The sequence below is a fragment of the Tribolium castaneum genome, chromosome 1, assembly GCF_031307605.1.
Source record: "Tribolium castaneum strain GA2 chromosome 1, icTriCast1.1, whole genome shotgun sequence".
In the NCBI taxonomy this organism is placed as follows: Eukaryota; Metazoa; Arthropoda; class Insecta; order Coleoptera; family Tenebrionidae; genus Tribolium; species Tribolium castaneum.
In genome coordinates, this window is record NC_087394.1 from 23,316,332 (window position 1) to 23,340,786 (window position 24,455).

Consider the following 24,455-nt stretch of genomic DNA (forward strand, 5'->3'; position numbering starts at 1 on the left):
TTTTTTTTTGCATTATTTGAATTTTTGCCTAAAGTTTCGTGGTCAAAAAAAAATTAAACAATATCATATATTTTAAAACTTGCTTCTGCAACATTTTGTGCCATTTGCTGTGTTTTTAGAACGCTCAATAAGCTGTTTAAATCTATAGTAATGTTAACGTCACATTTTCTCTAAAAGTTAGTTGTTATAAATTATTCACGCACTAATAACTAGTGTAACTTATAGTTTCAATAAAAGATTTAAAATTTAATACTTTATATTTTTAACAACTTTATTTAAAAAAATATTCGGTAAAAAGCAACGTTGGCATTTCTATAATTTTGAAACAGCTAATAGAGACTAAAAATGTAAATAAAAAAACGTCAATTATATGTGTTTTTATGTGTTTAGTTTCTCAGAATTTTGTTGAGATTTTGCTCAGTTACGTAAGTTATACATTTGGTGATGATTTAAACACGTTTACCAAGAAGTAAACAACACAGTAAATTTTATTTCAGAAAACTAGGTCCATCAAAATGTCAGTCTTGTGCAATAAATTCATTTCTATATTGTGTTATTTGCTTTTTGTGACTAAAACGTTCAATTCTCTGTCACACTTCTCGGTTGTGTATCACCAATTTGCAGAGCGCGATAAGATACCAGCTTATTTGCATAAACACGATAAATAATAAAACTCCTGCTGGGCATTTTCGTGTAATTCCTCGTCCAGTTTAGGAATTACAGGACTAATGTGAGGAAATGCGAGCCGAGGTATTTAGATAACGGATGTATTCATTTCAGTTATTCAGATATGTAAACATTTTATCCCAGATAAATACACAAAAGGGAATTAAGACAAATAGAATGAGAGCACTGACTATAAATTATCAGGTCAAGTTTGTATAATTCGCCAATGATAATTGCAAAAATGCTGTTTGATGGAGTTGTGAACACATGTTGTATTTAAAAATTCACGCTCCAATTATTTTTTGTTTGAAACCAAACGATCAAATCGATAAATAGCCCGGCGCATCCACCATTTTAATACACTATTTTTCTAAAATTGTCAGTTTTAATAATCGGGCCAATTTGCCAATTAGTTTTTCAACAGATGGTCCACAATACTTGGCTAAAAGCCAGTTAAGGGGGATTTGACAGGGTGATATACTGCAAACGAGGCTTAATACGCATCGATGCTTTCCCGCAATATTCATGCTTTATTGGGAGGATCAACATTGCAGGGAGAAAAAATTCCACGAAAAGAAAGTTCGTCTAAATGAAAAAAAATCCTGAAACTGTTTTGTTTCTTTTTTCTCGTCCTTACCTGTCTGTGATAATTTCGAAACCGTTTTGGCGTCACGTTGATATTTATGGCCTCATTAATGCGTTTATTGATTTATCGCGCTGGTAATTTACAGACCATGTTATAATTTATAAAATCATCGCTGCAAAATAACACTAATTTCCTTGCTGGCTTTACACGTAATTAGAAAGAACTCCTGCAACTCGCATTAATTAAATCACGGTTTTTCCGGGAAAAAAAAACCATCTTTTTAATAAAGTCGGCCATAAATAAAGCCCAAGTAGGAAGGAGTCATCAATATGCCTCGGCCATGTTGCTTTGCCACATTTGAATTTTTATCCACAGTCACGTTCACATATTTCATCAAAATAACATCGATTTCTCAGAAAACTCGGACGCAAATTGCTTGCCAAAATCAGGACGCTTTTGTGCCACGAATTTTTCGTAATTATTGCTCGATTTAATAAATTTGGACTTGATCGAGCGCGTCATTATGGAAATTGCTTTACACGGAGTGAAAAAGCCCTAATTAAAAGCACGGAGTTCGGACGTGTGCAAACACAGGGCCGGATTACCCATTAGGCTACCTAAGCTGTAGTGTAGAGACGATAACTAAAAGGGGGCGCCAGCAAAAACAAGTTAAAGAAAAATTTTTAACAACTTAAAATAATTTAAAACTTTTATATAAAATAAAAAACCCTCTAAAGTTAAGGTGTCCTTTTTACAGACGTGGTCGTTGTCAGTGATTTCAACGTGTTTGGCACAAATGCCCTAAACATGCTTTGTTTATTTTCTTGATATTAAATCACTTGAAATAAGTCATAACTAAAAGATGACAAATTAAATTCGTTAAACTAAATTGTGTATCGATCGTTTTTGAGTTAAAATTATTAAAAGTATATTCAAAATCAACACCAAATAGAAATTTGGATAAAATTTGGATAAAAGAGCTTGTGGGCTAGTTGGGCAGAGAAAACAAATTGGTTTCTAAATTCCATGTAAAATATACAGAAGTGTGTAATCGGTCTATAACTTTTTTGTTACTAGAAATATTATCATGCTGCTTTTTTATCCAATAGACCGACTAAAAGTCCACAAACTAAAAATATTTTTATTATATACAGCGTGGTGAACCAAAATTAAATTTTTTTAAATAGAAAACGCTATATATTTTTGCATAATTAGATTTTACACAAAAAATAATGTACTTTATGTAAACTATTATGGTCGTATCTCATTTCGTTTCGGAATCACTCAACTTTTCGTTATAAAAAAGACTAATATTTGGAACATCACTGCGAAGTCGTTTATAAATATTTTAAGATAAATTTGCAAAAGAAAAACTCAGAATATCCTGTAGTTTTAGCAATAGCCAAGTTTTACTTGAAACACGCAGGTAATGTACAGGGTGTGTCAAAACGCAAAAAGTTGAATAACTAATTTTTTTCAAATGGAACACCATGTATTTCTTTACACGTATCGATAGCATTTTTATAAGCTTTCAAACAATATGCAGTTTGTGTAGCAAATTAGAAATATTTCTCTAAATTTAAAAAAAAATTTTTTTTATTTATTTTATTATTAATTCTTGATGAGTAAAATTCATTTATGTATCAAGTAATAATTAAATTACTAATGTAAATTGCCACATTAGTACATATCAAAAAAAATATTTACCATTTGACTTTTTTTTGATAAATCTCGAAGAATATTTTAAATTTGTTATGTGAACCCCCTACCCTTAGAAAGTTTATTAAAAATGCTATCGATACATGAGAAACAATACAGAGTGTTTTATTAATGAAATGATTAATGAAAACGACATAGCCAAATTTTAAGTAACAAAAATAGTTATTAACCGATTACACACTCCTGAGTCACCCTGTTATAAAGTAAGTCTCCTAAAAATATTTTTTACTGTATTTCAAAAATTAGTATTCACACATAAATCAATTAATGCTATGAAGTACTTACTTATTTTTTTCTCTATGCATGTGAGATGTATTTTACGATTCCTCATAATTAAAAATATTAATAGTAAATATTAATATTCACAAACTGGAATTTTGTATTGAGCAAAAAATTCTTAAGAAAATCGTTGCTAGTCTTAAAAAAAATTTTTATTTTTGTTTAATTAATTAAATTTTGCGTTAGCAACACTTTTTTTACTCGTAACCTACTTTTTTCATAAACCAACATTTAAGCATCGCTTTTTTTAAATTGCTTGAATAAGAAATTATATTTTTTTACCATGAAGGGTCGGTTTATAAAAGCGTGATTAAATTAATCTGCAATTAAATGGGTGATTAAAAGATCACGTGACCAAACTGATCAAATATGATTGGTCCATTCATCAAATTTTATCAATTTTATCAAAGCTTACGATAAACCGGCCCTTAGATAATTTTAATTAGAAGAAAATGATGTAGAAAAATTCTGAAACAATTTTTTGGATACTATAAAGATACCTAATTTTAACAGACTCATATTGTAGGTACTGTACCTATAAACAATCAATAGTGATAAAGTTGGTATTATGTCAATTTATTTTTTATTAATTACAGATAATTTGCTTGAAAGTTTTACATTTATCTTAAGAAATTTGAAATGCACACAAAAAATTATACGTATCAATAAACTACAAACTGCCCTTCTGTTATCAGTTGTTTACTAAAAATTTTCAGATACAATAAAAACCGTTAAAAATATAAAAGGTCATTTTAAACTTATTTAATTTTGTGTAAAAGGAGTTTTCAGTTTTTTTTCAGTTATCGTAAAATTTGATTTTACAGTGGGTTTTGTTTTTTTTTCTTCCTTATTTTTAATTTTTTCTTTAATACATATTATTAAATTATTTAATGTTCTGTACATGTGTTTACCTTTGTTTAAAAAACTACATAATACAAAAAAATTATAAATTATATTAAATTAAAGATTTAGTAAACCTTGTAGAAGGGGGCGCCAAATCAGATTTGCGTAGCGACTCCTACAACTATAATCCGGCCCTGTGCAAACAGCACGAGTCTAGACATTTGTCAAGCTTGTAGAAGGCCTCAAGGGATGACAGCAGACTTTCGTTGGAAAGGTGGTGGTTGCTTTGTGGCAAAGAGAAAAATTAAAAAGTTTTGGCTAAACCCTTTGATAGCTATCCCGGCGCATCCACCATTATTTGTTTGAACATCGCAAACACAAAATGAATTAATTTAGTTATTTACCAGACACAACCAATATTTCAATATTTTTTCAACTGCAACTAACACAACAAGCAAAAAATTATTTTACACAGTGATATTTGCACTGTTCTCTGTCCAAAGCGGTCCCTTTATATTCATGCGAGCGATGGAAATTTTCAGCAAATCCCTACAGACCAATCCTGCTCAAACCGTAATGCAATATAACCTAAGCCAAGAAACCTTAATACCCCAATATCTATTTGCAGAAAAAAAATTACGCCACAATTAAATTTGCTGTCAAATACAGCAATTGCAGGCTTCGATTAATACATGATTAAAGTTTCAACAACTGTTACAAGCTGAACAAAACCGATCTAAATCGGTTTATCAAAGTTTCACGTTGCACATAATCGGAATTTCCGAAAAGCGGAGTTTCATTTCCTCAGAAGTTTAAGCGGAAAATTCAAGTTTGTTGTTCCAAGTCCCGACAAGTTCGATGAATTTTAAATTTTTATAAATACCGGTGAGTCTATAAAAGCATACTTTTATTGTAAAAAACTGCCACATATTAATAAGTGTTTAGTATTGAATCTTCATTTTTTTTCTTATAATGCTTGTCTGCACAATTAACTAATTTTATATTATGAGTCCTTATTTAATTTTTTTTATTATTTCAATTACTTTACAAAAAATGATGTTGTTTTGCCAAAAAAATATATAAAGAAATAAAAAGACATCACTTTATGGTAATTATGTATAAAGAATAACATTGTTACAAAAGAAAATACCTCAAATAAGTTTATTTGCTATTAGTATATTGGCCGACAAAAGTAACGCACAAAATTCATATCTTTGTTAAAACTATAGTTTTTCAAAAGAATCCTGAAACAGGTCGATTTTATTAGTTTAAATGCTACATTTTGCCACCATAATGACTTTTGTGACGTCATTCGTTTTTGAATAATAACCTAATATTTTTTTAAATGACAATAACTTACATTTTTGATTAGTGTTTTACATAGTATACATTTTTGTGAATGTTTCTGATAAGTAAAAAATTTAAAAAAATTAAACAAAAACAATTCAAAAAAAAAGAAAATAAAATAAAAAAGTTGAGGATATTACACAAAGGGCTTCATTGTGTTTTCATTCTTGCTTTATGTTTTATAAGGAGTGATTATTCTTTGGTTGTATTTTTCTGTTTAGTTAACATATTGAGTGTTTTCATGCAAAATATACAAAAAAATATTAAAGGAAAACTACCACTTATAAAATAAGTCAAAAAGAAAAGATAAAGCCCATTATGTTTAATTGTCAATATTTTTTCATGAAATTATTTATTTTGACCAACAACAACAATATGAATTTTGTGTGTTATTAGTGTTATTACTGTTATTTGTTATTACTTTTGATTCAGTCTGTATGTAAACAAATCCTTGGTTTCACTTGATTCACTTTTGTTTTGACAACTTTAGAAAACTCTTCTACAATTTTATGAATAACCTCCGTTACTTACAGTTACAAAAGTGGTGCTTATTTAATAGGTATTGCTAGGTTTTAACTGCAGTTTAGATTTTTCTCCGCTAATTATGTTATTAGAAACCTGACCTGAGTAATTTAAAGTAAGTAAATTAAAGAAAATCAAAATCAAAAAATAAATATTAAATATAATAATAATATAATATTGATAAAAAAAATTCAAACCACTTTTTTTGAATCGAATATTGGATATGTGAATACTAAATTTATTTAGCGACCAAAATTTCTAAACAAAAAGAGGTATTAAATTTTCTTAAATTAAATTATTAGCTCTTTCAAAACTATAAAAACGCCAACGTCGCATTTTCTCTCGAAATTATCTGTTATAAATTATTCACGCACTTCCAGGAAATAATAGTCGATGTAATTTATTGTTTCAATAAAAAATCTGATCATTACTAACTATTTTACAATTTTATCAATCTTATTTTAGAAAATACTTTGGTAAAATGCGACGTTGGCATTTTTATAGTTTTGAAATAGCTAATACTTATCAAAAAAATTCTCGACAAAAAAACCTACGAGTACTAAAAAAATTACATTGATTTTGAGTTTAAATAAGCAAACCTTTTGCATTATCACTATTATCAGGTACTAATTAGATTGACATATGTCGCAGCCACTTGGCGAAGTCAGACATTTCATGAAATGGCTGGATATATAAAGAGAATACTTGTCATTTCAATTCAATAAATACAACAACATCGCATTTTACAAAATTAATTTTATAAAATAACCTTGAGAAAAATGTTAAATAGTTCTTGATTATTAGATTTAAATTATATTAGCTATTCATACTTTTAAGTGCATGAATAATAATTTAGAATGATTAACTTCGAGAGAAAATGCAGTGTTGCTATTTTTATTGCATTGGAATAGATATTAGAAGTTAAAAAAAATATATTACTTTAAAAACCAAATAAAATCTAATTAAAAATTTGACTAATCTACTTAAAAAAGTTAAAACTTTGATTTTTGTTCTAGTATTTTAAAATACAATTCAGCAAAAGTTTTGCTACAACAAGAAAAGAATAAAGTGTATAGTTTCAAGAATTTTGTATTAATAAGAACAAAAAATAAGTATACGATCAAAATTGGAAAAATCTAGGAGACAACAATGTCCTTAGTTTGGTTTTGGCTAAACAAAATTTTACATCTGTAGAATTTGTAAAAAAATATCAAATAAAAATTTTTGTTTAAAAAATTTAAGCCACACTATAAATTTTCATTATACAGCGTGGGCCAATATTCACGACCCAGAAAAATGTCAATAAATTGTTATGATGCACTTATAAAAAATCCCCAAGAAGAATTTTTATTGCTGAAACGATATTCAAGAAAAGAATTTTTTCATTCAACAAAGCAGAGCGTTTTAGACTATCGATTAATTTTTCATAGTTTCTCCTGCGAATTTATAAATTTCCATTGTTAATTCAGTCGTTTAATTTTAATTTTAATTCGTTTCAGAATGTAGACAGAATGTAAGATAAACCACAGGGGTTTTTGTCAAAAGATTCTTAAACAAGAGTTATTATAATCACAAAGATATTCTTCGTGCCATCGCTCGCAGAATTAACAATTAACAGTTGTCAGAATAAACCAATATACGAATTTTTTATTTTAACTATTATGTAATGTATCTCTTAGTAACATTTGTAGTACAGTGAAACATTCCTTAGTGGACACCTCGGAATAACGGACACCTCTTCACAGCGGACATTTTTGTAAAATTTGGTTGTAAAATTCCCAACCTCCCATTTGTGGACAGCTCTGCACAACAGACAATTAAAGAATCCCCATCAGTGTCCGTTAGTGAGAGGTTTTACCGTATTAATATTTCACCTGGACTACCTGGAGTGGAGCTTCTGGGATTGGTCACTTTCAGTTGCTCTTTTCTTTTGTGTAATGCTCAAAAAATTATTTAAAGATTGATTTAATATCTCACTTGTCCACTATTAACAAAATTTTTCGCTGGACTGCGAATATTGGGCCATCCTGTATAGATCTACTTAGGATACGATTCGGAAATAAAATTAACTAGACGCCCTCTGGTGATGACTTTTGGACTATGTCGAAAACAGTAAAGAAATTTTCGTAATGCCACATTTAACTGACATTTAATGAATTGTTCAACAATTTTGCGTGTATAGTGTTAATTACTTACAATAGAAAGAATCACTTTAAAAGTACGTGGTGGTAAATACTAGCGTTGACTTTGGTTCTGTAGTTTTTCGTGGTATAAAGTGTTTGTTGTTGGAATTTGAAAGTGGATAAAAAGTGAAAAAAATTTAAATTTTGATTACAAAGTGTTATCAAACAGTTGTCTAATTAAAGATTATAAGTAATGGATCACAGCGAACATAAAGTTTGGCTCAAGAAACGAATAAATTAGTGAAGTGTTATGAATTTTAGGTTAGAATTTTCCACTGAAAAAATCATGAAATGCTGCGGTAAATCTACAAAACTACAATAAAGATTAACAACTGCTGATACATTTAAACGTAAATTATGCCAAAAGGTAGGCTTTTCAATGTCTTTGTAATAATTTTCCAATAAAGAAAGTGAACCAAACAGTCATTCGTTATTCGTGTTTTCCTCGTCATCTCTCATTTGTCAACATAAGTTTCTTGCATCAAAGATGCAATAATTATTCCGCATAGACAGTGTAATAATTGTGAAGCCCCAAAATTCGTACAACGCTCAAAATATCCGAATAAACATTTTCCCGCCATTTATGGTTACTGTTTTCGACCTAGCTCAGTGGCGCCCCCAACGGTAATTTTACTTCCGAATGGTTAAAATCATTAAAAAATCTAAATCAAAATCGTTTACTCTAAAACTGTTCAGTGTTAGGTTCCCTTTAATAAGTTATGTCTTCTGTTGAAATATGTTGCTCATTACTCACCGGGAAATAATTGGGTTGATGCAGAATTTGTATCCGAGTAAGAAAATGAATATTTGCCTTGCTGTGTTTACACACAGGTCGATCGAGTCTGGGAACTGTCCACATGGAAGAGACTGTGACCAGAAGGACAATTCAATGGTAATGAAAGCTCCACGTCCTGTCTTTCCATTGATTTCCGTCAACAATATCTCGGGGCATTACAGCCCTATGCTTATCAGATCCGAACGTTGCCAAGATAATCCACATCGTGTCTCCAATTCGCTCGAATAATAATTGTCCAAGCCGCCGTTCCCGGAAAAATCTTTTGATTCGCGCAAACTTAAGGTGTGCCTTTGCTTCGGCAAAGATTTTCATGGCATTTTCTGTTAATTTCATGCCCCAATAAGCAGCGCGACTTCAAAGAACGCCCGATAAAATGATTTGTATTCTTGTTACGATATCGTAATGCCAATAATATCGAAATCGTGTGTGTGAATCGAAAATAGAAACCTAATTAGAATTCGGATTGAGTTTTAAACAGAAGGAGAAACTTTCCCATTCGGACACTTTTAATTGGAATGCACGTCCGGAATTTGTTTATAACACGGGGTTGCGGGATGAGTTCGCAATTTAACTTTTAATGAAGCGAAAAAGTCCGGAATTTGCGCTCTGTGTCGGCGCGTTTATTTAATTACAAAAAACGACGTCAATTGATTCGATGGAACGCCCTAAAAAGTGCACTTTAATTATGCAACTAATTATACAGGCTGTAAATTAAATAAGTACATTGATTTTAACTTTCAATAGAACTCGTCAAGTCCAACAATTTTCCCTAATAAGTTTTTTCAAAACGTTTTAGTTTTTGAGTTGAAATTATTTTAAAATCTTACACAATTTTCTTGCACGCCACTGGAAGCAAAGTTACCTAGTCGACAAGAATCGGTTACCGTTGGTTGCGACTATTATTTATTATTACTTTTCTTTAATAGAGCGTTAAATGATTTAAAAAATGCGATTTTGAAAAAATGGTACATAGAAAAAATGAGTTCTACCTCTGGTTAAAATTAATGTACTGGGTGGGCATCCTTATCGCGCACCCAACAAAAATCACGACTTCTAATGAAATAAAAATCCTAAAATTTTACACACCAGCCTGTACATTGATAAGGACCATTCTCGATTTTTGTTAAATTTTTTTGTTAATAAATAAAGTCGTAGCAGTTTTGTGAGTTTTTGGGCACTAACTGTTAATTTAACTACAAAGTTTTTAGACCAAATAAATCCTTAGCTGCTAGCCCATCGAACGCTGGTATCAGAATTATAAATTTTTACTTGGTTGGTGAAATAATCGGTCTTTTTTATTTAGACGCAAACTAGACGCGTAATTTATTAGAAGATGGTATAATTCGCCAACAAAGGGATCAGTTACCAGTAACCGACCTTTTTGAAGCCCCTTATTTACAGTCTTGCAATAAAATTGATGCCTACATTCAAATATCCCAACGAAATCTTTTACAATCTTACCCCAATTACAGTTCACATTGTCACCTAAATTTACGACGCCACAAGTAGCAACTCATACATAAAAATAATTTTTAAAGTTAAAATGTAAAAGTGCCTTTAATTCAAAATCTGATTGGTACTTTTCTTCGCTAATTTTTTAAACAATTATCTGAAGTGAATACGCGTGGTTTAGTATAAAATTTAGAATTTGATTTTTTGGTCGAAAATTACTTTTTTTTATTATTATTTTTATCTACAAGTAAAAAATTACCAAAAAATTAGGAGAGATACCTTTCGAACGTACAATCAGGCGTGTAAAATGCAATATTTTTTTATTTAATTAGAAATCGCGTTTTTCTTAGGTGCGCGATAAGGTTGGCCCACCTAGTACTTATTTCAGTTACATCCTGTATAGTGATCAAAAAGTTTTTTTCATTACTACAGACAATAGGTAACACTTCCCACTTGGTCTTAAATTCTCCGGATAACAGCGTTATTAGAAAGCTCATGAAACTCCCATTATGATATTTCGCAACAATGTATCCATCTATTTGAAACTTTCTCTACTCCTCTATGCATTACAACCAATTTTCCAGTTTAGAGCAATAATAAATTGCAACTTCAGGTTTTTCGATTCATAGATTTGATATCGTTCATAACACAGCAAACAACGCTTTTATTTACCTGAGCTTTTTTTGCCAAAAAATACCGTTCCGGAAATCGATGATAAAGCGAGGAAACGGAGCCAAAGCTAAGAAATGAAGTAAATTCGTTTACAGGAGTGTATTTTAAACTATGATGATTTTCGCAGGCTCGTCGGAAATTAAGCGTCAGAAACATTTCTTGTTTTGTGTTACAATGAACGTAATTTTCTCCCATTTTTACGTGTGAGCTTTGTTGAGAGCTTTTAAACAACGGGCAGAAAATTTTAATTAAGAGTCTTCATTTAGTCGCGTGAAATAATGTGCATTGAATAATGTATGCATTTGTACACCACCAAGGGCGGATTCAAACTTCAGTTTTAACTTTTTAATACATATATACAGAGCTTTTATTTTAAAAGAAGCCAGTCTCAATAACTTTTGACAATGAGCAAATCTTTTTTCAAGCAAAAACAGGTCGATTAGGATCGCGAGAGGGAAGTTCAAAACCAGAATTAGTTACATTTTAGGTTTCATCCCTTAATCGCTAGCCACCCCTACTTTAAAATTTTAAGTGGCACCCCCTACTTTTTTAAACATTTTAGGAAAGGGACAAAATTTGCGTATCTAACTGTCAGAGAGAATTTTTTTTGTCGATTTGTTTTTTAGTTAAGGGTGGTTACATTTTTGAAATCTTTAATCCTAGTAGGCCATGATTTGAGGCCAATTTAATTTTAATAAAAAAATTGTCGATTAGGGATGTAATGAGAGAGCTGGAAAAATAAATAGGTACAAATTGATGACGGACGGGACACAAAAAAGACCTCACATTTGAACAATCGTTATAAAATTTAAAAGACAAAAATTCCAACAATTATTTTTGAATAAGAGAAACAATGAGACAACAATGGAAATCAAAAATTATTGGTCTTGTTTCACGACGTAGGAAATAAGAGTAACATTTATATGTTTGCAGTGGCGGACGGGACAGTAAAATTTACGAAGATAAAAAAATAATATTACTAATCAATTTACTTACCGATTTCCATTTTCTAAGCGATCAGTAATTACATAAGCACACTAAAAAAATATTCAAGAGTTGAACGTCATCTGTCAACAGTATTTTATGTATTAGCTATTTCAAAACTATAAAAACGCCAACGTCGCATTTTCTCTCAAAATTAGCTTTTATCAATTATTCATGTTATTCAAAAAAATAATAGCTTATGTAATTTGCACTTTCAATGGGAGATCTAATTATTAATAACTATTTTACAATTTCATCAATCTTATTTAAAAAAATAATTCGGTAAAATGCGACGTTGGCGTTTTTATAATTTTGAAACAGCTAATAATTGCCTACAAGTCAATGTAAGTAAGTAAATTTTAGAACCCAATAAATTATTTTACTTTAAGTGATTATCCTCTCCCATTTTAAATCAACAACAAAAATAATGTTTTGTGCAAAATACATTAAATATTATACCGAATTGTATGTTTTCAAAGAAACTTTACATATTAAAATAATTTTGAAAATTCCGGTGTCAGGTTGTATTATTCCTGGAATAGCTGAGATGGTTTTTTAATGCACATTTATTAATATAGTTATTAATTTTCTTTAACATATTGACTGATTAATCGTCTGTGATAATACTGATAATTATTAAGGTGGAAATAGACAGTTAATTGAAAAAGTTTGGACTTTAAAAAAAAGTGGACGATTCGAGTTAACTTAACACTTAATTATAACTTAAATTATTAATACGAGTGCGAAAACACAAGCTTAAAGTTCGAGGGCTGTTGTTACGCAACGAGCGTATGCGAGTAACATACCTACTAGACACCCGAGAACTTTAAGCGTTTTCGCAGAAGTGTTATTCATTTTTTTTTTGTTGGAACATTTTAATTTAAAATAAGTTGCTATGGAAAGCGTGTTTTAAAATAGTATTTATAACCTAGGATTTAGATATTAAAAAAGGCTCATAATGTTACCAACAAAAAAATAAACAAACAGATTATTATTACTTAATAAACTATTGCAGGAAGATTTTCGAAAAGTAAAACAAGAAAGTTGTATTTTATATTATGTATTTTATATTATATTATATTACGAGTATATTATATTATATACATTATATTAGAATGAAGTTCTTTTTACGTCCAAAAATTTTTATTACTTAAATTTAGTTAAATAACTGTAGGTAAACGCTTCTTGTTGTATTTTGTTGTTTTTTTAATTTTTAAGGGGAATGCCAATGAGGTCCAATTATTTAAAAAAATTAACAAAATCTACAAGAAAAAAAAACATCATTAACAACTTTGTAGATATCAAAAAGTGAACTAAATATAATATAATAATAAATATAAGAATGCATTGTTACATTTGTTGCGCTTAAATTTTATTCAAATACTTTAGCATAAATTTTTGGAAGCCCGTGTCCAAAATTAATTTCTGGAACCGCCCCTAACCCAAAAACTGTTAATCCAACCAAGAAAACGTGCTGAGTCTCCTAAAAGTATACCGTACTGCACTCAGAAATGAAAATTTTTGCCCATGCTTGTGAAGTTTTTCAGAATTTTTCTACAATTTTTTTCTGAAATTAAAAAATAATCTTCCCACTTTTCCGTTCTAGATTTTCACTAATCTACTTTTTTATTTTTTCAGATATTGCTGAGACATCGCCTGGTGAGTGTTAAGTTATTATTTTATTTTTTGAGTAAACGATTGAGAAATATCTTGTGACTCCCAGCTTTGTAAAGTCCTGAAAATGGTTTGACGAATGAAAGGAAGTGTAGCCGCTTTATCATCTCGCCACGTGTTTAGAAATATTCTTCGCGAAGCGCGTCTTGAAAAACGTGTCGGAACATCAAAGCCCAAAATCACAATTCTTCGAATCGTTTCGTAATTTAATTAGGAGGCGATATACAATAAGTCAGCTCGTGATATAACAGTTTCAATTAAATTTCCACTTCAATAAGGTGCAGAGCCACTTTAATTGGCCTAGTTATTCTTGCACTAATTGTAGAAGAGTCTTTTTTAAATGAATGTTCAGTTTTAATCTTTAATATAGTCGCTTGTGATCACTTATCTGTGCTCGTCTGTGTAAGTTTGAAACTAAGTGTGGTGGTGAGACTGTGACGTTTCTTCGCCCATCGATTGTTACGTGATAATGGTAGCAAGTGATGGATTCGGTGCATTTATCACATTCTAAATGAACCCTAGGATAGAGTTTCCGAAAGCGAAGTTCTTTAGATCTGAATCTGTCACATGATCCAGGCACAAAGGCCCAATCGGGAAAGTGTCACAGTCTCAGTATTCGGAAACTTAGAATGTATCGATACAAACGACTAAGCAAATAAAAGTATCGCGATGAATAATAAACAGACAAAAACAAATACAGGAGCAAATGTTTGGAATAAAAACAAATCGAGACGATAGTAGGGGAGAGTGGCCCAAAGTTCGACTTCTGGACGAAGCGGACGAAAAGCTATTATCCTTTCTATCGATTAAATGTCGACTTCCTGTTTGAACAGTTAAACAAACACTTCTTGTGCTATTTACTCGACAAATAAATAATAAATACGGCCGTTTGACGTTGATTAAAAGTTGATCGTTTGGCCGACAACACCTCAACAACACAATTTGAGACGAGATGTGTTGTTCGAGGCATGTAACCAACTCGGTGGGGCGTTAATAATGTTACATAGCGGTTAGGTTTGAGAGTTATTGACTTTTATCATCATGGCGCACACGCCGACACGCTTCTTTATGGAACTGAATGGAGCAACCATGTGCAAAGTTTACAAAAATACACAATGATGGGATTATGACAACGATATGTACGCCCAACGCTAAATCACAAAGACCCCGACCTACAAAATTTTCGACGCAAATATGATCGCATACAGGTTGTCTCAACCAAAATGGCCATAAACAATTCTTTTAATAAATTAAAGTAAAAAAATCATATTTCTTTTTTAGATCTTCCTTTAAGTTAAAGGGCTAGTCTCAATAAAATTCGAAAATAGGGTACAATCAATGTTAAAGTTTATACAATGTGTTTTCAAATGATTGTCGTCTAGTCGCCTGTGAATTTCCCATGTAAAATCAGAATTAATTAAAATTAAAGACAGGCATCTAGACACCGAATATTAACATTCTCCAATTATTAAATCTCCAATTCAGAAATAAGCTTTGACAATAAAAGCGTTTTTTGTGCAGTGTAACAAATTAGTTGCATTTTAACGAAATTTTTAAAATTAATTAATTGACAATTTGTAAATTTCACAACTGACAGTTTTGACATTTATTGACAGAGAATTCAATTAAGCAGAGCGGCACATATTTTTTTACATGTAAACCAATTTCAAAGTTAACTAGATGAGAATCATTTAAAAACACATTGTACTACAGCGTGCTCAAAAACTGGTGCACCAACTCAATGGTGTGTGGTAGAGAACTGGTTACATATAAATGTAAAAATAGTAAAAAAATTCTTTGTATTAAAGTTATTGATAAATAACAGATTTTATATAAATGATATGTGGCAACGTTGTCTAACAGTCATGATCGCAATAGAATTTGAGCAACAATAAAAATAAATTGTTTTTGAAACGGTTTCCTAGGAAATAATTCACAGGGTTGGCACATCTACACATTGTGATATTTTCAATAAATTTCAACTTTTTTTAATTAAAAAAACTGCTAAAATCTGATAGTAAATTAAAAAATAATTATTCAGCGTTTTGTTACGGAACGATTACCTGGTATGAAACATAAAAACATAATAAAATAATGAAAACTAAAGAAGTTAACACAGTAAGTTTGTAGCTCCAGATTTTTTAAAATAATTTTCAACATTTTTCCCGTAATCTACACTTGCTTCTCAATAACGTACCATTGAATTCGTGCGCCAGTTTTTGAGCATCCTGTATATTAAACTTCGTTTTTACAGGCATGGAAGCACCAACAATTATTCTAAAGTAACATTGATCCAAATAAATGACAGAACCGCTTTTTTAATTGAGTTTTTAAATTTCTTTCTTTAGAAAAATATTTTATTGACATCTAAAGTATCAAAATCACCAGTTTGTTTTCAGAAATCCATAAAATATTAATTTAATTTTTGTCAAATATTTAAAAAGTTATTTATGTATTTCAAAATTTTAAGGCAAACTGTGTATTGTCTTTCCATTCGAAAATTGACGCTTTTGTTTAATGAGGTAATAAATACGAGTAAAATCCGTTGATTTTTTAAAACAATTGTCATTGTTAAAATTTCCTGAAAGACCATACTGTACCACCCTAAAACCTCAAGTTTCAGAACACCTGCATTGAAAAAATCAGGTTTTTGGTTATGTTATACAGGCTGTCTCAAAATTGGCAAATTAGTGTTTAGAGAGTTGTAGAAAATCACATCAGTAGTTCAAATATAAAATAGAATAAAAATTCGGGGATTCCCCACAAAGATATGCTGGTTTAAAGCTTACTTGCTCATTAGCGCTTTCTTCAAATTTGGAAAATAATATGTAAAGTAATTTATCAAAAAATTAGTTTTACTTTGGAGTAAAGAAATCAAGTGTGTCACAGCGATGTTGAGCTGTAGTAGCCATAAAGGGAGGTCATATTCTGCATTAGTTACCAAAAATATTATTTTGTTTTTGAATTCTTCAAATGTAAAAACGTCACAGAAGATTAAGTTAGAAACAACAGTTTTTATCTTTGATTTTTTAAATGTAACAATGGCAAACTAAATCATTTTCAGGAAATCCTTAAAATTTACGCTAATAAATAACAATTCGATTAAAAAAAAATGCTAAAAATTTCATTTATTACATTATTATTGAGAATAATAACGAATATCCTTTTAGACTTTTCTGGTTTCTGTACCTTGTATTTATTTGATAATTATTTTTTATTTGCTAGTACATAAATACAAACTAAATCAAAAGTAACGCTCAAAACTCATATCTTCTGTATACGTCACTTTGCAAATTAAAATCTCGAACAAGTCAATTTTATTTTTTTATGGTTTTTGAGTATTGACACCATTTTTAATTTAGGATGTATAACAAAATTCAAAAAAATATAGCAAGAACATTTCAAAAAAAGAAGAAAAAATAAAATTAAAGAAATTATAAAAGTCATTCGGAGTACTTATTACACAAAGAACTTTATCTTTTCGTTCTGCTTTATTTTATAAGGGGTGATTGGTTTTCGTTAATTTTTTTGGTTTTATTTTTGTTTTTTTTTTTCAAAGTAAAAATGTCACACCTAATCAAGTGACAAACAGTTTTTATTTTTGTTTTTAATTGTAACAACGACAAAAAAGTCATTTTCATGGAATCTTTAAAATGTACGTCACCAAATAACAATTCGTTTAAAAAAATGCCAATTGGCATTCCATGTTAACGGACGGGACACTACACAAATTTTTATATTTTATTTTCAGTTTTTACGAACAGTATCAGTAGAAGTGATTGTTTCTTTGTAGGAACTTAGTCACAGTCAAATTGTTTGCAACCTACAATTAGAGCCACATATTTAAAATTTGAAATACGAGCAGGAAAAATACTGACGGACGGGACACACAAAAGACCTGTTTATTTAAAAAGCACAAATTCCAAAAAACTATTTTTGAAGTAAAGGGTGGAACCTGTAGAAACTTTTGAAACCACAAAACCGAAGAATAAAGAAATGTGCAACAAATTTTGATTAATTTACTGTTTGTTCACACACATGACGAACGGGCCAAAAAAAATTGTGTGTAAAAATAGCTCTACAAAAACTATTCAAACAGGTTTTAGTTATTAAAGACTTTAACAATATTAAAATTAGACAGTGGAAATGAAAAAATTTTGTTTTTTTAACAATGTAAGAAATAAAAACAATATTTTATGTTTACGATAACAGACGGGACAGCAAAAATTATAAGCATAATGCAGAAATATTACTAATCAATTTACTTACCGATTTCCATTTTCAAAACTACCAGAAACTAGAAAAATATTTTCAAAAAATATTCAACAGTTATAGTACGTCAGTATTTTATGCTATCGACTACAAAGCAATGTATGTAAATTTTAGAATCCAATGAATTACTTCAATAAAAATGATTATCGTATCCCAAAAACCGAATCGTGTATTTTGAAAGAAACTTAACATTACTAAAATAATTTTGAAATTTCGGTGTCAGGTCACCGAAATGGCCCGAATAATTTCACTTATTAGATCACTACTCAGAAAAACGACTCAGTAATATCCCTTGACTTTTCAGGTGTGTGTAGTTTGCCTACAAAAACTTTGAAAAATTAATTAATTCTTTAAAGTATTTGCAAAGCGTCGTACACTGCAGCTGACTCGTTGCATATGAATATTCCCGCTGCATTCAGTGCATCGCATTAAGCGCCCCATTGAAAAAATCCCAAATAATTAAGCTCTCCAACACGCCGAAAGCTCGTTTGGTTCATTGTCCTGTCTGGCTTTCTCGTTTCGTTCCGGTCTCTGTGTCACGCCAGTGTTGGGATTAATTTGTTTTTCTTATTTTCGCGCGCGCGCCCCGGATTACTCCGGATAACAAACCGGAAAGAACTTATCAAAACTTTGGCAGTGTGATAATTGAAATTAAATTACGTTCGCCTTGTAATAATGATTGTAGAGAGCACTGTTGACGCTCCACTGCTACCAATTTGAGGCGTCGTAAATATTTTACGGTTATTTGATCATAAACCAATCGACTTTGTGATGATGGATAATTAACATTTTACGACATGATATGATTAGAGACGTCAATGCGGTCCTCGTTATTGTTAATATCGCTTAACATGGAAGCAATAAGCGTTAAAATACCGATTTCGCGAGGACTCAACTATTAATTAGCTGGCAATTTGAGGGAAATGAGGTGAGCTTATACTGTAACATTGTTTCGGAACATGTTCACTAAACGACGGCGCTATAATATCTATTATTTTATTGCGCAGTTGGCGGTGGAAGCGTTGGTAGACCTGCTTGGAAGAAATAAGCAGTCTTGCCACCCTTATCACCATAGCTACAACGTTATAAATAATTCATGCATATTTGCATTCTGCTCAATTATATCGAGCAATAAACTAAACACTAATATTATCTCATCAAGCATATAATAACAATATTTGCCTAAACAATTTTACAGTTCATTTGTTTCATTTCATACCCCTATTGGTTGATTGCGACCTTGTAGCAAATAAGACTAATAATAACGTAATAATAACATAATAAAAAGTTACTTTTTTGTCAACTTTCCTTAAATGCCTCAGGGTTTCCTAAACAAGTTAATAAAGCCGGAATCTTCTCTACCGGAAACTTGTACCCAACTAACTAACTTTCAAACCGACTTAGGGGAGTTTGTAAAAATAACTCGTTAGAATTAACTCATAAACTACCATTTTACATAAAAATGGGTCAAGGTGCAATTTCGCGACATCTAGTTTATAAAATTGCGGAAAAGTCCATTTTGCAGTTATGATTAATGTAAGACCTTGTCTTGAACGGGAAGCCCCGCGAGACAATTTTTATCTTGCGTTTACGGTCGCAGGTCTTCGACTAATTAGGTATTTCGTTTGGGAACAAACGGAATTTTTCATGCACTCCGTCTTTGTGAGCAATAAGAGGTCTTATTAGCGCGACCTGAAATTCATTAGAAAGCTTTCATCGATCGAAAATTGGTCTAATTAGCCGTTGCATGTCTATTTTGGCCTAAATTTCAACCCGAAATCTCGTAATTCCCTTTCCGGTTGAAAAGCTATAAATCGTAATAAAACAGTCACGAAAAATATCCGGAATCACAGACAATCTTAATGGAGTTGGAGGAAAAAAATGTTAAATAAGAAAATAAAGCACTTTTAAAAGACTTATGATTAAGTGATAAAACGGCATAAACGTGACTTGGCAACTGAATAGAAAATAAATTAAAATTTTCTGTTGTTGACAGAATTCTTTTATTAAAGTCGATCTCGTAGACTACATTACGGCCAAAAATTTCACTCGCCAGAGATTAAAGGCTTGTAATGAAGTTCGTTTAATTAATTTTGCTTCAGTCGCAGGAAATAAAATTAATTACCGATTGCAATAAAAAAAGTTTGTAGCAGAGCGTGGTTTCGATCCACGGACCTCTGGGTTATGGGCCCAGCACGCTTCCACTGCGCCACTCTGCTTGGTGTAGGAAAGTGATATCGGATGCTATTTACGTCAAATTACAAAAAACTAATGTTTTATTAATATTTTTTGAAAAATTATTTAAATTATTTAGAATTTTGTTCATAAGACGATAATTAAAAATAAATACGTATCAGGTGATGAAATAATCAATTGGACAAAATTTGATGCAAGGTGGCGCCATCGCGTAACAAGTCAGTAATTTGGATAGCTACAGGTTTCTGTAAATTATATCTCAGATTTTTGGCACAAATTTTTGTAAAAAGAGTTATTAAAAGGACACAGAGACAACCGCTTTGAAAATATATTTATTTTTAAAACAACAAAATATTTAAATCTTGGAAGAAATATATTTCCATTTATTACTACCTATTATTTGTTTCAATACCATAAAAACGCCAAGGTCGCATTTTACCTGATTAGTTATTAAATATTAGATCTCTCATTGAAACTACAAATTACATTAGTTATTACCTTTTTGAAGTGCACGAATAATTGATACAGCTAATTTTGAGAGAAAATGCAACGCCGCATTTTACCAAATATTTTTTTTAAACAAAATTGATAAAAATGTAAAATAATTATTAATGATTAGATCTCTCATAGGAACTATAAATTATATTAGTTATTAACTTTTTGAAGTGCATGAATAAGTTATTACAACTAATTTTGAGAGAAAATGCGACGTTGGCATTTCTATTGCTTTGAAAAATCTAATATTAAATCCTATTTCAGTTCATAGTAGAATTTTTTGTACTGAAATGGAGCACAAATTTAGTCTTTCTGGTGGGTTTTATTGGCTCAAAATTTGTTGCTGGGATTTAATTGAACACAGAATACTTTTCTTATAGATAACACTCAATTTGTGCTTTATTTCACTAGAAAAAACTCAAATCTGCTGTTGCAAAATTTTACTATGAACTGATATTTGACCATGATAACTTACATTTTAGAAACAAATGTTTTTTTAAACGTATAATAATTTTGTTCTCCCTGTACAGCTCTGACGACGTAGTGAACGCGTTAAATTACGCTATAACAATGTAAATCCAAAATTGTAAAAATAAAGCCAGCAACTTTTAGTATGGTAATATTAACAACATTGAATTTTAATTATTTTACTAAATAATGTTTACCGGTTCGTGTGGGAACCCTGAAAACATAAAATGTGCAAAAATTCAAATAAATCGATAAATGTGGCAAGAAGTAACGCAGAAAATTAACAAAAATTGCAAACCTCGCTATTTACACCTTAATCCAAACCTAGTTTTGGAAAATCGTTGAATTTGCATACGAAACAGTTTTTAAAAATAAGTGTCGAAAAAATGTTTTCTTGGCATATTTTTTCCGTTTGGCAGAAAAGATCAAGAGTTCGTCTTTGTAAGCAATATATTCTATGATTAAAATTGAACTACATTTGAAAAACAGTTTAAACAATAAATAGTATTTATCACTCCGAACATAAAGACAAAATAAATCTTTGTACACGTACTAATATAATAAAATACTACCGAGTCACCATAAAAGACGGTATTAAAAAAACATATACTCAATACGGAATTATTATGCGGAGCCGTTTCATGTGACGCCCGTCGGAAGTGAATGACAATAATTGCATATTTGAAAGTCAAGGTTCTCAGATTATGATTTCAAATTTGTCACTAATCTGACGACAAAACTCACGGTTTTTAATAGTCACTCGGTATAAAAAAATTGAATTATTTTGTGGCTGACACAAAAAATAATATTGTACGAATCACAAATCTCAGATGAAAAATAAATACAAGTTTTTACAATTTATTGTTTTTTTTCTTTCAGAAAATCAATGAATAAAAATGACCAATCCAGTTATGCTTTAGCTTTGATTATCATTTATTCATCAATCATGTATTTAGTTTAATTTTATGACAAGTAATAAGTCCGCGAGATTGATATGTTTATCTGTGATTGTGATTAAATTATTCTGTAACCTGCGTAACTAATTAGTTAATAATAGTAGAGCTGCTGTTTTAACAAATTAATTAACTTTGCGGCTTTTGTCATTAGAACCGGATCAAATTTTAACAACATACCTCCATAAACTATTTCCTAGTTTATAGAATAATTGCATTAAAACAAACTATGTAATGTAATGAAATATCCGCTTAATTTTGCAGTACTAATCCAATATGCATTGGTTGTAATTGAATCATAATTTGGTTAGTTGTTTGCGTGGATCTAATGAGATGATGAAAGATAAGAAAGTGTGTTAAGCAATAGCAATAAGTATTTATTATTCAACAACCCAATTAACAAAACTTAAATATGTATAGTGTCTTATTTTTAACAAAAAAATTATCTCAACTTAAATTTATTCAATCCACTGGCAGTAAACCTAACAATTACAGCATAGTAACAAATTGATAAATCACAAAAATATATTATATAAAACATTAACTAGAAAAAGCATCATCAAAAAAAAAGTTTCAACACGTCGAAATTGCTCGATTTTCTCTAAATATTTACAAAAAGTTCACTTGCGATAATTACTGGGATTAAAATAGAACTATATTAAAATTTGTAAAAATATATCTAGGTTCTCTGTCCTCGTCTCAATATCGCACCGGCGTCCAAATCCCAGAATGCTCATCCCTCCGGAAATAGTGGGGCCGATTGTCCCTAAATACGGTCACGGCCGGAAACTGGTTATCCTGTATATACTTGAGGGTCGCCCGCACCTGCAACCCAATGAGCTCACGCCCCTCGCAAAATCCCCGAATACGCACCTGCATCACGAAATGTGGGGGCTCCACGTCAGGCGACGTTGATAAGTGTTGTAGAATAAAGTCATCGCTTTGCTCCAGCCACAAGTCCACCCCTCGCAAGGGCTCGTAATTGAAAGGGCCGATCCTGAGTAGCCCTAAGTTGCAGTCGTAAATGTCTAGCACCTGGACAAAACGTTCGGTTAGGGGAGATTCAAGAGGGTTCGGAAGGGTTACTTGTGAGACTCCCGTCAGGTACCGGGAACAGCGCAACGCCTGGTCGGGCCCTTTGTCGGGGAATGTTGCCGGGAAGATCTCACCCGTTTTTGTGTTCACTCCTATGCCGTAGATTATCGGCCAGTGGATGCCGCCGCGGATCGTGGTGTTCAGCTCGCCCACACACGCGAGGGTTAAGTCGATCTCCACGGGGTGCTTGTGGAAAGATGCTAAAGAAACACGGGAAAATTGATATAACAATGTTAACAAATTTTTTTTTTAATGAAACGCCATGTATTTTAAATGTATTATCAATTCAAAAAAATAAAAATAAAATATTCTGATTAAAAAGAAAGGCTAGTAATAAAAATTCGATTTTGATCAGTAAAAAATAATAAATGAAAAGTATATAATTAATTTTTGCACAGTAAAAAATTTAAATGACAATTAAACCACGCATAGTATTTTATTAAAATTTGCACAGTAAAAAAATCGTATATGCACAGTATTTAGTTTCAGTTTGCTCAGTTTAAGTAATAAACGCTAGCTTGTAGGCTAAACTAAAAGGAAACGTACTCCTCGAACGATTAAACTCGAAAACGTAAAACTCGAAATGTGGAATTCTACACTGTAGTTTTGAGATGCTCTTATTTACTGTGCATTTATTATTTTCTGTGCATTTATTATTTTTACGTTGCATCTATCATTTTTACTATGCATTTATTATTTTTACTGTGCATTTACTACTTTTACTGTGCATTTATTATTTTTACTGTGCATTTATTTTTTTACGTTGCATCTATCATTTTCACTGTGCATTTATTATTTGTACTGTGCATTTACTACTTTTACTGTGTATTTATTATTTTTACGTTACATCTATCATTTTCACTGTGCATTTATTATTTGTACTGTGCATTTACTATTTTTACATTGCATCTATCATTTTTACTGTGCATTTATTTTATTTACGTTGCATCTATCATTTTTACTGTGCATTTATTTTTTTACGTTGCATCTATCATTTTCACTGTGCATTTATTATTTGTACTGTGCATTTACTACTTTTACTGTGCATTTATTATTTTTACGTTGCATCTATCATTTTTACTGTGCATTTATTATTTTTACTGTGCATTTATTTTTTTAAGTTGCATCTATCATTTTCACTGTGCATTTATTATTTGTACTGTGCATTTACTACTTTTACTGTGCATTTATTATTTTTACGTTGCATCTATCATTTTTACTGTGCATTTATTATTTTTACTGTGCATTTATTT

General features: G+C 30.6%; 2 protein-coding genes and 1 non-coding gene across 10 annotated transcripts in view; 1 reads left to right on the forward strand and 2 right to left on the reverse strand.

Moving 5' to 3' along the window:
* The window catches only part of robo1 (roundabout 1), a 476,471-nt gene that overhangs the window by 74,578 nt on the left and 377,438 nt on the right, over window positions 1–24,455 (forward strand). The window contains exon 2 of the mRNA XM_064359787.1: window positions 13,688–13,708. Coding sequence (XP_064215857.1) covers window positions 13,688–13,708 — 21 coding nt within the window. The remainder of the gene's footprint in view (window positions 1–13,687; window positions 13,709–24,455) is intronic.
* Window positions 20,143–20,214, reverse strand: TRNAM-CAU (transfer RNA methionine (anticodon CAU)). Its single transcript has one exon. It is a non-coding gene; the product is annotated as a tRNA-Met (tRNA).
* Window positions 22,464–24,455, reverse strand: part of Ntan1 (N-terminal amidohydrolase 1) — an 83,774-nt gene continuing 81,782 nt past the window's right edge. For 5 of the 8 annotated variants that reach the window (XM_015978133.2, XM_015978131.2, XM_015978132.2 and 2 more), the window contains 2 exons: window positions 22,981–23,402; window positions 22,464–22,932 (listed from right to left, as the gene is read on the reverse strand). In XM_015978133.2, the coding sequence (XP_015833619.1) occupies window positions 22,807–22,932; window positions 22,981–23,402 (548 nt within the window). In that variant the 3' untranslated portion in view covers window positions 22,464–22,806. The remainder of the gene's footprint in view (window positions 22,933–22,980; window positions 23,403–24,455) is intronic. The other 3 variants (XM_064356086.1, XM_961224.5, XM_970678.5) reach the window with 1 other exon arrangement.